The sequence below is a fragment of the Myotis davidii genome, unplaced genomic scaffold, assembly GCF_000327345.1.
Source record: "Myotis davidii unplaced genomic scaffold, ASM32734v1 scaffold651, whole genome shotgun sequence".
Lineage (NCBI taxonomy): Eukaryota > Metazoa > Chordata > Mammalia > Chiroptera > Vespertilionidae > Myotis > Myotis davidii.
Window position 1 is genome coordinate 2,034,825 of NW_006283994.1, and position 16,569 is coordinate 2,051,393.

The 16,569-nt window shown below is 54.9% G+C and overlaps 1 protein-coding gene across 2 annotated transcripts in view; it reads right to left on the reverse strand.

Moving 5' to 3' along the window:
* Positions 1 to 2,620: 2,620 nt before the first annotated feature.
* Positions 2,621 to 16,569, reverse strand: part of GPR107 (G protein-coupled receptor 107) — a 73,605-nt gene continuing 59,656 nt past the window's right edge. For both annotated transcript variants that reach the window (XM_015568004.1, XM_015568000.1), the window contains exons 15-18: positions 9,924 to 9,973; positions 8,854 to 8,937; positions 8,029 to 8,150; positions 2,621 to 2,972 (exon numbers count right to left, since the gene is read on the reverse strand). In XM_015568004.1, coding sequence (XP_015423490.1) covers positions 2,876 to 2,972; positions 8,029 to 8,150; positions 8,854 to 8,937; positions 9,924 to 9,973 — 353 coding nt within the window. In that variant the 3' untranslated portion in view covers positions 2,621 to 2,875. The remainder of the gene's footprint in view (positions 2,973 to 8,028; positions 8,151 to 8,853; positions 8,938 to 9,923; positions 9,974 to 16,569) is intronic.

Consider the following 16,569-nt stretch of genomic DNA (forward strand, 5'->3'; position numbering starts at 1 on the left):
AAGGAGCAGAGATCCTGATGAGACGGTGCCGCGGAGGAAATCCTGCCGTGACAGGCACGTGAAGTGGACTCACGAGACCAAGAGCTGCCTGGCCGGCCACGTCCAAGGGAGCAAGCGCCTGGCAAGTTCACTCGGGTGGTTTCTGAGGGAAAGCTGGACTGACTCGGGCTGTGACCTGAGCAAGCACCTCCTGCACTCGAGCAGCTCCCCTGGCAGGACGCAGCGGCCTCCGGCATCGCGCTCGGCGGCACTGCGTTGCTGCTAACATTTTAAAGTCTGGAGGGGCCAGAACTAGGCTGATGGCGTCTCTGGCCACTGGTAAGAGCCAGGATTGAGAGACCAGTGACCTTTGTGGTGGTCCAAGAAGTAATTTTCTACAAAAGACATGGACTTTATTAAAGGCAAACAGAGCCTGCACTTCCTGAACCTTCCCCGCAGCAGGGTTCCCAGTCCGCGGCAGGTTTCTGAAAGGAAGCCTGGATACTCGCGTGGGCAGGGCAGGGAGCAGAGTGAAGCTATAAACACGAGGGCTCTGTGATGTGCACCCGTCCTCCCTGCCCAGCCGAGATTGGGAGGCTTAACCGTGCGAGCTCCGCAGTTCACGGAGCCGGGACCTGAACTCGGGCGCAGGAAGGCTGTGGCTGGAGGGCCACTGTGCTTGGGACCCAGCCAGTCACCCTGACTCACGTGCCTGCTGGTCCCAGCTGTGAAGTGACAGAGGAAGGGAAGAAATGTTCACGGAACAGGACAGACAGCGTAAGTCATTCTGCAAAACTTCACCTACCACCTGCCGTCCCCGTCACGGGCTGGGTTTGGATGTTCCCTAATCATCGGCCTGACTGTAGACCTTCCGTGTTACATGCAGGACACGGCAGATGTGCTGTGTGGTGGGAAGGCCGTGGCAGCCTGTTTCCAAACCACTGCCCCCTCTCCCTGTGCTCCGGCCCCGGAGGGCCAGCATGGAAGGGAAGGCGGCCCCGCAGGTGCTGCGAGCCCAGAGGCGGCTGGAGGTAGGCATGGGCTTTAAAGGACGCCCCATCCCACAGAAGCCAGCCCTCTGGCTCGGCCCGAATGTGGCTGCTGAGGATGGGAGCTGCGAGGGGGCAGGAGGCAGGAGCAGTGCACACGTTCCCGTCCTCCCCTGCTCCTCATGCACTCGCTTCCTCCGTGGAGACCTTTCAGGAGGGAGTTTTCATCTCACTTTGGTTCTTGTCAAGAAATCTATGACTGAGTCAAGAACATCTGCTTGCAGGACAAGCAGCGAATGCCCCCCCCCCACCCCCCCACGAAGCACCCTGAGCCTGGGTTGAGACACTTCTGCAGCTGGAATTGTTGGGACAGGAAAATAAAGCTTTAAAGATATTCCCATCTTCTCTACAACATAGCTCCAAGTGAAAAGAGAAAGAGGACTGACCCTTAGACGAATACTTAGGCTGTACTTCCGTCCTGGAGACGGGGAGATGTGTGACCCCGCCCCGAGGACTGCAGAGCAGAACCAGCCCGAGGGCCGGGCCAAGCACAGAGGCCACGGAAAGCGCATGAGGAGGACACTTCCTCCTCCCGGGCCAGCAGGGAAACGGCACAGCAGAGGGAAAATAACCGTTTTTGAGGAAAGACTTCAGGTTCCCAAACCTGGGATATGGAGCCACCCCTAAATCTTGTGGTTTCTGACTGACCCTCCAAGCCAGAGGTAAGCAAACCACCACCAGGGACTGTCCCTGTCCACCTGCCAGGAGGCCCCGCACGCCTGGCACCGGAGCAGGAGGAAGCCGTCCTGAGTGGGAATGATCACAAAGGCCTCCGCCACAACGGGCCTTCGGAGCGGCCCAGCCTCCAACCGCTTAAGCGCAATGCTGTTCGCTGGGGGCAGCGCCCGTGTTGGTCCCCACGCTCGGAGAGTCCGCAAGGGAACCCGAATTCCTGTGAGACGCCTCCCGGCCCTGAGCCTAAGCCACCAGTCACACTTCCCCACACACTCAACGCAGACGGGCAGCTGGCCACCTGCTCTGTCCAGAACCCTCTGGCTTACGGGGAAAGCTTGGTGATGATGATCACACCTCCTTTCCTGCCCCAGCTGCTCCTGAAGGAAATCCCCCCGCCCCCCAGACTCCCATCACACCAGGTGGACACGAACCACGAGGAGAGGGAACTTTTCTGGATGTTCAAGAAAACCCTACAGAATGCTTTTGAGCTAAAAATATATTTCTGTCCATCCTTTAGGCAACACAGAACACCCTTCCATCACCATTCCCCCTCCCCCTGTCCCCCGCCCCGGGCTGTGACACCCAGCCCCACGCAGAGCCCCTTGGACAGATACAGCTCCCAGAGCTGCCGGTTCCTGGACCCTTTCAGGATCTGGGAGAAAGGCCTGAGCCACCTTTGGGGACAGGAGTCTGGGCAGGCTCGGCATACTAATCAGTTTTGACCCTGCTTTCTAGAATCACCTAATTTCATTTGTTTTTGTCTCCAAAAGCTGCAGCAACCCTCTCCATCCCCTGTAAGCCTGTGCTGTGATGACACCGATGTTGACTTCCTCCCCACCCACCGTCCATTCTGATGTGCCACACACTGGGGGTCACACTGCATATACCCTAAGAGCTCCTTCCCAATTAAAAATATGTAAATCAAAACGAAGTCTTCCTTTTATTCTCCTCCTCGCTACACTCCCTCCGCAGCGTGCCCACCTGGAGGAGAAACCCAGCTGCCTACGACCAGCCACGATCAGTTTCCATAAAAGAGTAAAAAAGGGCTTCCGTGGCACTGCCCCAGCGCGCTGTGGTGTCACTGTCGGGAGGTGCCAGCTGCTCTCGCTCACCAAGAGGACTATTAATAAATTAAGTGTCTTCTTCGCGGGGCCAGCCTCGAGCGTGCTCCATCATGCGGCGCATTCCCAGTTGCCCTGGGGCTCCACCGAGCCGTTGGTCACCTTCTTGACTTTCTTCATGTTCTCCATCACCCCGGACGTCGTCACGCTGCACAGGGAAACAACAAGGGGCGCGTCAGTGGGCAGCAGGGCCGTCTTCGCCACAGCGCCTCCCGGGGGTGAAGGGCTGGCTCTGGAGTCAGAGCGGGGCTTGAATTCCGCCCGGCTCTGGCCACTATGGAACCTTGGCCAAGGCACCTGAGCTCTCCGTGCTCCAGTACAATGGGCAATTCCTGCTTCCCAGAACGACCGTGAGGGCAATGAGCTCTCCAAAGCGCCCAATCAGCGCATGGCGGCTGTTATCGCTACAATCAGCGCCAGCCTGTCATGGCTCCACGGATTTCCACGTGGCATGCACGTCCTCTAACAGCCACGAGACTGCCCCGTTACAGTGAACATCTGAAAAGAAAGCTGGCCCGAGGCAGACACTCAGTCACCAGCCACACGGGAGCATCCTGAGTCACGGGACAGAAGCACGGGTGCGGCGGCCCTTACGGGCCAGCCCGACACTAGAACTCTCTGCAGACCCAGGCCCTGGTCCCTGCAGGCCGCGTCGTCAGTGAGCACGGTCTCCGCCTCCCCATGCCTCCCGGGCAGGGTCTATTCTCTGTTGGTCCCTGACACTCAGGAGGGGCCGTGGAGCCCTTCACTGAATCCATGGATCAAAAATGGAAGCACGGCCCTAGCCGGTTTGGCTCAGTGGATAGAGCACCGGCCTGCAGACCGAAAGGTCCCAGGTTCGATTTCGGTCAAGGGCACGTACCTTGGTTGCAGGCTCCTCCCCTGCCCGGGCCCTGGTGCACGAGGCAACCAACCAATGTGTCTCTCTCACATTCGATATTTCTGTCTTTCCCTCTGTCTTCCACTCCCTAAAAATCAATGGGAAAATATCCTCGGATGAGGATTAACAACAACAAAAAATGGAGGCATGCTAGCCCTTTCCCTGGAGTGGAGCGCAGCCTCTCGTGTGGCGGGTCCATGGGAAAACAAGATGTAAGCTGGGCAGGTTCTACGGTTGTATATCAGCGAAGGACACGGTGGCCCCACAGCAGGAGGCATCGAGCAAACATACTGAGCTCCTCCTGGCAGGACTGGTTTTAGGGCCGTGACACGATCTGTGTGACACTATTACGGTAGATACACGTCCTCACACATGTGTGCAAACCCACAGAGTGCACACCACCAGCACGGTCCCTAAGGTAAACTATGGACTCCGGGTGACAACGACTGTCAATCAGGTTCATCGACTGGAACAATGCGCCGCTCTGGAGGAGCTGCTGCTAATGCGAAGGCTGGGCATGCGTGAGGCCAGGCCAGGACGCTTATGGCAAATGGCTGTATCTTCTGTTCAATGTCGCTGTGACCCTAAAACTGCTCTAAAAAATAGCCTGTTAAAACAAACATGCCCGGCCCCGCATCTCCTAAGTCTCTTATGTCCCCGTCACGGACCCACAGGAACCTCCTGACCAATAAAATAAATGCAATCAATCAACTCAACAGACTCTCCAAGGACCCTGCCCATCCCCCCACCAACTACCCTCCATGTGGCACCCACCCCCAGAGTCTGTCCAGGGGAGGGCGCCGGCACGTGAGGAGCCCCAGGCAGAGCAGGTGATGTGGGGTTGACTGTGGGACCTGAAGCAGATCAAGACGGACGGCAGTGATGCCGGGGGCACAGCAGACCTCTGGGCAGGCAAGCCCGGCCGCTGCTGCTGAAGAGTGCGAGTCGTCCCTGGGCAGCTCAGCCACTCAGCAGTGAAACGGAGGCAGGAGGTCAGACTGACACCCTGCGGTCGCCCAGGCAGGGACCTCACAGCTTCGCAGGCACCTCCCGCACGGCCTCATGTTGATGCCAACACTGAAGAGGGGACAAGAGCTGGAGAGCCCCCATTGGCCCAGCCCTCTGCACGGAAACGGCTCTCAAAGAAAAGGTCTCTACATGCGTGGGGAGCGATGAGCAGCGGGATTTTCACCGTAACTCCCACTCAGGGGACAGGCACAGCCTCTGGAGATGCCCAGATCGCAGTCACCACCACTCACTTCACAGGGAGGTCTCCAGAGGCGAGGCCTGCTCTTCTGGAGGAGCTGCTCTGCCCATCTAGCACCTTCTTGTCCTGGCTGGTGACGTGCCCTTCCGTGGCTCCAGTGCACGCCTGGACCTCAGGACTGTCTATACCCCGTCCCACTGTCCCCGCAGGAGACCGGGCTCCCGGAAGGCTGGGCTTCTGTTCCGGCTGGCGCTTCACAGCTGCCCGTAGGGCACACGGCCAGGCTGGCCTCTCTGGCTGCCCAGCCCCGTGCCCATTCCAGCAGGAGCTGTCCTGCTTCCAGTGCCTGCTCAGGGAAGCGCCTCTCTGAGGCAGGTGGCCAGCAGCTGGGGAGCTGGGCTGAGGCCAGGGGCCAGTGCTATGGCCCCTAAGGCTGATGCTCGCTGTGGGATCAGTACAGGAGTCTGTGGAGGACGGGCAGGAGAGTGGAGGAGAGGTGCCCGAGACAAGGAGCAGGGAGCTCCAACAGAGACGGAGAGAGCACAGGGCCTCATGCACACAGGCAAGATGAGAATGTTGCTTTAGACACCCACTGCCACCCAGGTCACAGTCACATGTGGCGTGAGAAAGTGGCCCATGGACACAACTATTTCTTTAACCAAACTAAACCAGAAACTATAAGCAAACTAGCAATTGCTTTCTGGACTGGATGGTGGAGGGGCCTGGCTGAGAGACAATCCTGTCATCTCCCACAGTCCTGTGCCCACGTGGGTGCCGACCCCCTCGGGTGCTCACAGGGAGCAGTCCTGGAACCCACACACACGTTTCCCACTTCTCAGGCTGACAGACATAATTCAGAGCACGCAGGACACGCACAGCACACGGGCAGCTGCTGAGTGCTGAAATCGCAGCCAATATTTAACATGTTGAATTTTTTATGATAAATTTTGTTACCAAAATTGGTCCAAAGAGATGTTGAAAGAAAGAGGAAAAAGACAAAGTCAGTGTTACCTCTGAGTGCGCCCTCATCTTGCAGGGTCGGAGGGAGGAAAAGGGGTGAAAGCTCCCAGTCCCACCCCCTGGGAGAGACCCACTCCCCAGATGCACTCCGCCCCTCAGCTGGGCCTCAGATGAAGGAGGTGAGGGCAGGGGCGGGAGGAACTCCCCAGAATCTCCCGGTGGCCGCTCCCGTGCTGCAGTGTCAGACCCACCAGGAAGAGTGTGGGTCTGTTGGGGCCGAGGGGGTGGGGGGGGTTGAGGATACTACCTCCTAGAGTGCTGTTCCGTGACAAGGATCAGACCAGCTCCCTTCTTTGGGAAGCCCCTCCCGTGTGGATGGCAGGGAGCTCCTGACCTGCTGGGAAACCAGGCGCAGGCTCACTGCCTCTGGCTGGTTGTCTGTGGAGGACTTAGGGGAACTGAGCACTCCCACTGCAAGTGGCGGAGGGAGACGACAGCCCGGGCGGCTGCCCTGAGCGGCTGCAATTAGCCTTTGCGCACCTGCAGGGGAACGGGAGGCAGCTGCTCCAGAGCGTCCGGCCCAGCCTGCTGTGCTGTCACATCTTATAAATTCCTAGAACTCTCTTAGCAGCAGAGTCTTAGCCAAGAGAAAGCCCAGAACAATTTCCTTGCGGATTTAAAGGTACTTGACCTCAATCCGCTCCTAAACATCTTTTCTGGTTAAACTGGGCCTGCGCTCCCAGGAAGTGCACCACCCTAAACAAACCCTCGGCTGGGTTTGCCCTCTCTCCGCTGCTACACAGGGAGAACCCATTCACTGGCACAGGACGGCTCCACTAAGGCACTGACACAGTGCGACCAGAGTACTGTCGCCCTGTGACGGGTGTAAACGGAGGCAGCCCGAGGACATCCCAGACTTCCCAAGTCTTGCCAGAAAAAAGAACAGGTTCTCTAGTCCCCATAGACGGCAGTCTGTCTGCCCACGCCCTCTCCTTTCCTCCTGACTACAGCCGCAGACCCTCTTGCGAAAAGACTACCCTGTCACCAAATATTGTCAGCGAGAAACCAGAACCAAAACAGAACTCTGCCACGGGACAGACCTTCCGAACGCATCCACACTTCCAGACCAGCAGCTGGCGGACGGGATGTGGGGACAGGAACTCTACGTGGCTGGCGAGAACACCAACTGGTACAGCCATTTCAGACCACAGCCCAGTCAAGCGGAAGATGTCAGGAGCCAGCCATTCGGCTCCGAGCTGCCCACCCCAGGAACCAGCCAGGGTCCCCAGCAGGGATGGACAAATCCCCCCCCACCTCAGGTTACTTCCTGCTGCTGCTCCTCTCCAGACTGGCTCTCACTTGCGCCTGTTCAACCAGTCACTCGCTCAGACCTGCAGCTTCCAGCAGAGGCGCATGTGATGCCTCTCCTGCCTTCCCTCCACCAACAGGCACTTCTTCCTCTGCACAGGGAGGGGCTGTTTGGAGCCCAACAGCAGGATCTGCATTCGCTCCTGGTTCTCACAGTGGAGCTGGGCGCCAGGAGCTCTCCCAGGCTGGCAGCCTGGCAGGGCCCAGTGGGCCAAGGCTCCGCCTTTGAACTAGGAAAAATCAAAGGCCACCTGGCTGGGGGCAGTGCACCGGAAACTCCCCCTCAGGCCAACCCTCGAACACAACCCGCCTGGCCCCACAGGTAACAGCACAATATTCCTCATCGCTATTCACTTCTCCCAAGTGCCTGCCTTTCCCAGAAGCAGCACCCTGGAGGCCCTCACCCTGAGACTCAGAAGCCGGATAATGCAGATCTAGGTCAGTGGTGGTGCTGCTGCAAAGAGCCGCTTGCTCTCCGAGGATAAAGGACGTCTGACCTTCACTAGCAGACTTATGAGATTCGGAGGATCACATTTTCAGACACAGGCTCCCCATGGCAGGGGCCCAGCAGGAAGAGGGCTTGCCCGTCCTCAGTAGTTTGAAACAGGCCCAGCATGTCCCCAAGTTCATGCCACCCAGTTACCGAGCGCAGTGTCCATTTCCTCCTGCTAAAAATAGAGGGCCCACCTCTGGAGCAACCACATGTGCAGCAGCTGCTCCAATTCACACCCTGCTGCTCTGTGTTAGGCAAAGGGGCGAGGGAGGGAGAGAGGGAGGGAGATTTCTTACACAGACTCCATTTCCAGGTCATCGTCTTCCTGAGAAAGCTGAAGGTAGGGGTTATCTGAAGCTGGGCGGAACTTGTACCCGGTGAGAACAAAGAACACCAGAGTGGCCATTTCGTCCATGAGCTGCAAATTAAAAACCCCAAACAAAGGATGAGCTCCACTGTTTTTCGGAAAGCAGTGGGACTAAACGAGCTGACCCCCACCCCCGCCCGGCAACCTGCCACTCCACAGCCACTCCTCACACGTCGAGCTGGCTGCTAGAGAGCAGTTTCCTCCCAAGCTGTGCTGAGGCCTCAGCCAGGCATTCTGCCCAGAGATGACACCTAAGACTCCTGGCTTTACCTGGAGTGTCCACTGCTATGTTTTAAGGGTCATTACATACTCCCACTTCCTACAGTGCCTAACGCATCAAGAGTACTTAAGAGAACAGTCTCCAGACCATTCGATGGCCTGCCCTAGTAGTGAAGCCAGTTCTAGTTACTGCAAAGATACGTCACTATTGAAATTATAACAATGGGCAAAGGAGAGGAAGGTCTGCATTCTAAGCTACTCTAAGTCCTGTAACTGACGGAGACCGTCTCATCTGGGCTTTAATTGCAGAGTAAACCTGACTCTCTCTGCCCGAGGCTCTTTTCTTCAAAGACTCTTCTTCGCATTAACGCTAACATCAATAATGCAACGACCTCCAGATTTCTCCTTCAACCCAGCAGCTCCCCTGGCCAGGAGCCGGAATTGCAGCCCGGAAGAGAACGAGGCCTCACCGGGCGCTGCTGGGCGCACCGTGACTTTAGGTTGCAGCCTCAGGCCGTCCCCGGGACCAGCATACCTGATAGAGCCACTTCCACTGGAACGGAACAGCGAATTTGAGGAAAAATGCAATGATCCTGGTGAAGTATATGTAACATACGATCTAAGGAAGAGGAAAGAAACAAGATCAACACAGAAACTTGGCACCACTTTCTTCCGACAATGTGCTTTCAAACTAACTACAAAACAGACACAGAGTGGCCCTGCTGGTCACACTGAGAAGGCAGCACTTCTTGCTCTCTGGTGACCACAGCTCTGGAAACTGCCACCCCTACGGGAGGGCGAAGATTTCAGGATGGCTGCTGATTTCAGCACCCAGGGGGTAATGTTTTCCCTCCCTGGAGGGGGGTTTTCCAGCAGCAACAGCAAAATAAAGCCACAGGGAGTGCTGACTTTCAGTCTCTGCAGCAGAGGCTGGGACGCCAAGGGCCACACGGCACAAGTGCCAATAGTCCTAAGTCCTCTAGCGGGGAGGGGCCGCTGAGAGTGCGACTCACGGGCCACTCGAGTGTGGCCTGCTCCCCGGGACCAGGAAAAACATGTCCAAAGGGAAGATGACTCAGAAACTTTGTTAGGAGTCAGGAAGCAAACTCTAGAAGACCCGTACCTTAAATAGTCCAAGAAATTCTGTTTCTCATAATCTAGAGTAAGTCCTGCCTTTGGTGCTAATGCTTGTATGAGCCCTTCATGTTTGTCTCAGTTCTGTGTTTATGTGTGACCCCATTTTTGTAAATGAATAAAAAAGTCCCATCAAAGGAGCATCCAATCCTAGGAGAGAACCTAGAGAAAGAGGCACTCAGCTGCCAACAGTGATCACCAAGGGGAGGAGGCTCGGGGTCGGAGAGGGCAGCGCTGTGTTTCTATAATCCTGCACTGTGAACACATCCAGCAGGGACTGCTTTTCTGAGTACGTAAAGCCAAATTTAAAACTAAACTTTAGAAAGAAGCAAGCAGACACTTAATTCCCAGACCCAAGGACACAACCTGGAGTGAAGCCACAGCCCCAGGCAGCACCCGCCTCGTGCACCCACCCTCCTGAGGAGCCCATTTGCTCTACTTGTTATGTACAGACTGAGGGCTTTTACTCACCAAGACGTAATAATGTCTGAAAAGTTTCAGCTTCACTAAGTTAATGGCAGCTAGGGAGAAGAAAGAACAAAACAGAGGCTCGTTAACCTTTCTCAGTCAAGGGGCCGAGCCTAACACAGGAGCAATGCCCGGGCACATCTGTATTTCTGGAAATGCCACCGCTGGGCCGGATCTCCCCGTCACCAGGAGTCAGGGATTGTGGGGACAGCAGGCGGGGCCGCAGCTCCAGTGCACAGGCAAACCCGCACATTGCCCCAGTCCTGGATTCAGCAGCTTCACACCGGCCATGCCAGTGTACTGACCCACAGAAGCCAGCAGTCACTACAAATCAGGACCCCTCCCCCCGCCAAGCCATCATTAAACATTTCAGCTCTGCCGATGTGGCTGTCAGAGCTGCCCCCACTAGGACCAGTCTCAGCTGGGTCCCTGAGCAATCTGGGGGAACCTCCCACTAGTTCAGGGTGTAAATTCAATTAACAGGGGTGCATCTTGCAGATTTAAATTTCACTTAGATTTTCAGTAAGTGCCTTGTAACAAGCCCTTTAAATACAACCTCCCTGGCTGTGTCCTACCTTCATGCTCAAGGTCAGGGAGCCAGGATAGCTAACTTCCTGCCACTGCCTATGGCCATGAAATATTAATGACCACAGAGGGTAACCTGGCTTCCTCCCCAATGAGCAATCCTTTCATTCATCATAAACCTTCCTACAAGAGGCAAATTAATTTTGCTTAATAGCACTCAATTACTGGTTCCATTAAGATGGGCCTGTGCACAGTGAAGGTTCACATTTCCTCTTCCTCCCCACTCGGCCTCATGATTAGTGGGTGACAGTCAAGCTTAGGCTTCCAAAAGAAATTCCCCGAATCCTAAATAATCTTCACGGTGATTATCAGCTACCAGTGTCTGTATGAACCTCTTCTGAGAAACCACACGCACCGATGAAAGATCGGAAACTCGTTCCGGGAAACCCTAACGCCCCGAACGGGAGGCTATCACACCCACTCGAGCCTGCAAAGGCCGCGCACGCGCAGCACGTCTGCAGAAGCTCCAGGAAAGCACACAGGTCAGCACAGGCTCTTAACCAGTTCTTCTCTGGCTGCTTGTGATCTTTTAAGTTAAATCTCTCTGGTTCTCAGCCATATGCCTTCGCTCTGACTCTGGGCCAGGCCCGGGTGCAACAGCGACCATGGCAGCGTGGGCTTTGGCCCAGGGTGGCTGCCCTTCCTCAGGAAAGAGCCGCCACACCCCGAGGTACACACTCACTTCATACCAAGCGCACAGAGTACCGGGAGCGTGTGCCATGAACAGGTGCTCGGCCTCGCCTGGGGATGGGAGAGGAGTCGCAGAGGGCAGGTATTACACAGGGAAGTGTGGAGTAACTGAACTCCCACAGGCTTAAAGCTTCACTCATTTGTAGGCTCGAGTGTTCCTTTTGTTTCTGGGTGCGTCTCCTGCTCCCCCCGGCAGTGGTCAATGAAACAGCCGCTCACCCACACACCCAGCCAGCCTCCGGGAACAGCCCTCCCCAACAAGCAAAACGGTTCTTGAACACGGACACTCAATCCTCCTCTTCGTGAAGAACTGAGAAAGAACAGCACAACAAGTAGACCATCTAAATAACAAAAGTGCTTTAAAAGTCTCCTGGGAATTTTGCTTGTTGAAATAAATCCTGACAAATGAAACTCCTGCCCTTGAAGGCTCACCAAGACCCATTAGCCCGAGGAGAGGGGAAGGAAGGGGAGGGGAGGAGAAGGGAAGGGAGGGGGAGCGAGCTGTCCCCCCTAGGACCAGAGCTTTCACTCCCAGATTTCAAGGTGCCGTGAGAGGAACATCACGGCTGCCATACCCTCACGTGGGGAACGCGCCCGGACCAGGAGCACAGGGTGAAAGAGAGGGTCCCAGAGCAGGGCTCAGTGGGGAACAAGAGTGGGGAGACCAAGTGGAGAGAATGCTCAGGAAGAGCCAGCATCACCCACGGGGACGAGGGCAGAAGCCGGGAGAGGCCAAGAAGCAGGGCTGGGCTGAGAGGAGGCCGGAAGCCGAATCAGCTGGCCCCCTTGTTGGCCGACGGCCCCACAGAGCCTCTGAAGGGTCTGAAGCAGGGCAGTGCCTTGATCACACCTACATTTTAGAACAATCTCTCTGGAGAAAGGATGGACAGAACCAAAAAGGAGCCCAACTGAGGTTAAAACCCTTGGATTTGTGGAGGCCCCTCTAGAAGGTGGTGCGGGATTTCTCAGTGCACAGCAGTGGGCGGGCAGGGAGCCAGGCTGATCCTGCCTGCTGGCTAGCTGGGGAGATGGAAGGACAAGGCGATGAGGCTGAGGACCAGAGAGAATTCTTCAGGCCAAGTCTGATGGCCCACTCCGTCACAGGGAAAGAAAGCAAGGGTGGTTGAGAGAAAGCAGAGGGGTTCCAACAACGTGGGCAGTGAGGGAGGGAGTGGAAGGCGCTGTCCTAACATCTCCCTGGGGTCACATGTACCACGTCACCTGCAGGCTGACCGTGAGACTGGCACGAACCACTCTGCACCCAGAGGAGTCGTCAGCACGGGCACGGATGTCACGCCATCCAGGACACGCGCTGGGACTGACAAATGGGCCTTGGGAACAGCCAGCGTTGTCTCAGAAATGCAGCCACAACAAGCAGAGCTCCCAAATGCACCAGTGTGACAGTCACATGCAAGACTTCTGTCTACAAGACTGTGGGCCTTGGGATGAGGCTCCCGGGGCCCACATGGGTGTTGCAGTCACAGCTGAGGCAGTGAAGGGAGGGAGGAGGCTTACTCATTGCAGCAAGAAGCAGGAGTGGGTAACAGGGCGGGACCTGCCGCCTCCTGGCTGTGTCACCTCAGGGAAGCCTCCTAACCTCGCTGAGCCCGTTTCTTCATCTGTGAAACCAGAACACCAAGGCCTGCACCGGGGCTGCTGGGGCAGCACAGAGCGACCACCTGGGGAGTGGCTGAGGCCACAGGGTCAGGATTACCTTAGGATTAACCGGATGGATCAAACACCAAATGTGGCATTTACTGTGTTCCAGTGGCTGCCCCCTCAGGCACAAATCCAAGCTGGAACCATGGCGACCTGGGACTGCCAGTGGGCCCGGGGCTCCCCGGACGTGTGCCCGGGACGCCCGCTCCAGGAGGGACACTTCACCAGCTGAACAAACGAGCACTGACGCAGCAGGACGCAGCCTGGAATCCCAAACCTCCCAGCTTCTTCCAGAAAAGCCTTCCCGGGAGTTCAGAACGCTGACAGCTGGCCGTTCGCTGGCCACAGCGGGCTGGGCCGCGGGGAGTGAAAGGCTCACCAAGTCTGGGCTGGCTATTTCTGACCCACCACGAGGAACAGCAAATATGGGAAAGGAATGAGCCTGGCGAGAAGAAAATGCCTCGGGCAGGAGCCAGGAGCCTACATTCCAGGGCCGGCACCAGCATCGCAGGGTGCGAGGCCGCTGGCATCCTCAGCAGCGTCTCCTCATTTGGAGAAGTTCTTTATGGCAGTGCTGCTGCTGCTTTTTTCTTTCTTTCTTTTTAATATACAGGCAGTCCTCAGGTTACGTCGGACTTGACGTATGTCGTTTCGTGGTTACGTCGCCATCTCCCATTTATTTATAAAAAAGTTCCGCCCTAACCGGTTTGGCTCAGTGGATAGAGGGTCGGCCTGCGGACTCTAGGGTCCCAGGTTCGATTCCGGTCAAGGGCATGCACCTTGGTTTCGGGCACATCCCCAGTAGGGAGTGTGCAGGAGGCAGCTGATCAATGTTTCTCGCTCATCGATGTTTCTAACTCTCTATCCCTCTCCTTTCCTCTCTGAGAAAAATCAATAAAATATATTTTTTAAAAAGTTCCATCATTTCAATGTATGTACATATGTGCTTTATGTTTTTATTATTTATTTACCACAAGTAAAGGTCAGGGATTGTTATCTTTCTTTTAAATTTTTTTACTGTTTCACTTCATCACTGTCTCTGCTCCATGTGAGTGACGTAGGTGCTTATGCAGGTGGGTTCCGACTTATGGCGAAAATCATGTTAGGTCGCCGTAGGAACGGATCTCCAACGTAACCCGAGGCACCTACTGTATTTTAATTGATTTCAGAGAGAAAGGGAGAGGGTGAGAGAGAGAGAAACATCAATGATGAAAGGGAACCACTGATCGGCTGCCTCCTGCACATCCCACACTGGGGATCGAGCCCGCAACCTGGGCATGTGCCCTTGACTGGAATTGAGCCCGGGACCCTTCAGTCCGCAGGCTGACGTTCTATCCATTGAGCCATAGGGCGATGGCACTGCTTCTTAACCTTGAGAGCACAGAATCACCCACTTCACTGAAAACCTCCCGGGGGACAGGGAGGAGAGATGGGGGCAGGGAGGCAGAGCATGTGCACCTGCTTCAGGAACTCCTGCAGGCTGACCTGCTGGGGGATCCTTCTTCCTCCCATCACTCTCAAAAAAATGGCCAGATGGGGAAAAAGGGGACATATGTAATACTTTCAACATGAAGATTAAAAAAAAAAAAGGATTTTTTTTGCACGTGCTTTTTAATGACGAGAACAGAACAAATGCCCACTGAGGCAGAAAGTGCCCAGCCCTTTAGAATGCTAACAAGTCAGTACTCACTCTGACCCAGCAGCAAAAGAGCAAAGACCCACCATGGGGGGGCGGGAATGCCTCCCCCTCCCCAGACTGTGCCTTTCCTCCCTAAGCCAAAGAGCAGCCCAGCAGGCTGGCAAGAAGACAGACGCCGTCCCCTACCTCCCATCACTCCCTGGATGGTGTGGGAACCCTGACAATGAGAACAATGGCGCTGGTCCTCACCACCTACTAGGTGCTAACTGTGTGCCAGGCACCGGGCTGGTCACTGTCTGGGATTCATCTCACTCATCCTCACGCAGCCTCTAAGAGGGAGGGCAGCCGCACAGGTGACAGACAGAGGCCTGGGGTTAGTCAATTACCAGGTCACACAGCTTCTAAGTGGAGAGGCCAGTCCTCAAATCCAACTCGCCTACACCCTGGGCTAAGAGAAAGGCACCCACAGCTCTGTAATCCACTGGCTGCTCAGATGCAATCACGGCTCAAAATGCCAGGCAATGCCTAGGGGCTGCCAGCCATCCATCTCGAGGAGTTAATCCTAAGTGATTTATGGGACACAGAGCAAAGGCCCACAGCTGCCACTTAAAGGGTAAAAAATTTCCAAAACAATCTTTCCCTGGTGTGAGGAAAGCCTCGAGGCTTAAAAACATCCCTATTTACCCATCATCCTTTTCTCCTGCTTTCTCCCTGCTGCACTGCAGAGGGACTTTTCAATAAAACACAAACATAAAAGAAATGATGATGGCAAAGCCAATGGCATCACTGCTGTGACTTGCTCCCACCCTCGGCACCTCCACAGTCTGCGGAGGCTGGGGCTCACACACACTGCACAGCGGGACAGGCAGCTTCTCACGTCAGGATCCAGCACAGCCCTGAAAGCTGACCTGGGACCACACTGGTCCGAAGTGTCCATTCTGGAGAGTGATTAGCCTACAGGGTGCCATCTGGCCTCCACTAAGAGGATACCCCACTAATCCATCTCACAAACATGGGATCCAGAGCAAGTATGAAAAAGGCTGTGAGAAAGGATAAAGTTTCTTGATTTTCAAACTGTCACATGAAAAGTGGTTCAAAATACATTTCCAATATACATTTAAGTACTTCTTAAAAATTGATTTCAGAGAGGAAGGAGAGGGAGAGACAGAAACATCGATGAAGGAGAAACATTGATTGACTGCCTCCTGCACACCCCACACTGGGGATTGAGCTGGCAACCCAGGCATGTGTCCTGACTGGGAATCGAACTGTGACCCCCTGGTTCAATAGGTCGACGCTCAACCACTGAACCAACTGGCTGGGCTTAACGCGGTAACTTCTTACATCCGTGTAAGTTTCACAGCTTTCAGAGTGCTCGCTGGGAAGCTGGCAGGCAACATCACCACACTGCCTGGCAGCCAGGTGTGGGCAGGCTCTCTGTAAAGAACTGGAGAGCAAGTGTTTTAGGCCTTGCGGGCCGACAGTCTCTCCCGTAACTAATCGACTCTGGCGCAGTAGCAAAAGACAACACATACAAATGGGCATGGCTGTGTTCCAACAGAACTATTTACCAAAACAGGTGGGCCACTTCTCCTTTCTCGTCTGGGTTTTTCATTAGGTTTGTTTCTATAAAAACATCCAAATAAAACGTTTCTTTGGCATTAGCTGCACAGAACAAATGGATTTCTTAAATAGTCACAAGAACCTGACCAAGAAAGCTTGAAATGAGCTCAACAGCACAGGAAAAAGAATGAGGCAGCCTTTCAGGCCCATTCATGGTTGTCATGACAACAAGAGACTCAAGAAGCTTCATCCCTAATACATGGTTCTCAAATCTTCGGTCTCAGGACCCCTTCACACTTTTAAAAATTATTGAGAACCCCCAAGAACTTGTTTATGTGGGTAAAATCTATCAAAATTTACCACATTAGAAATTACAACAAAATTTAAAAATCTATCCTATCTAATAATAGACAAACATGGTAATTGACTGTACCTTCGCTATGCCTCCCATTGGCTAATCAGCGCTATATGCAAATTAACCAACAAAGATGACGGCTAATTTGCATATCGCAG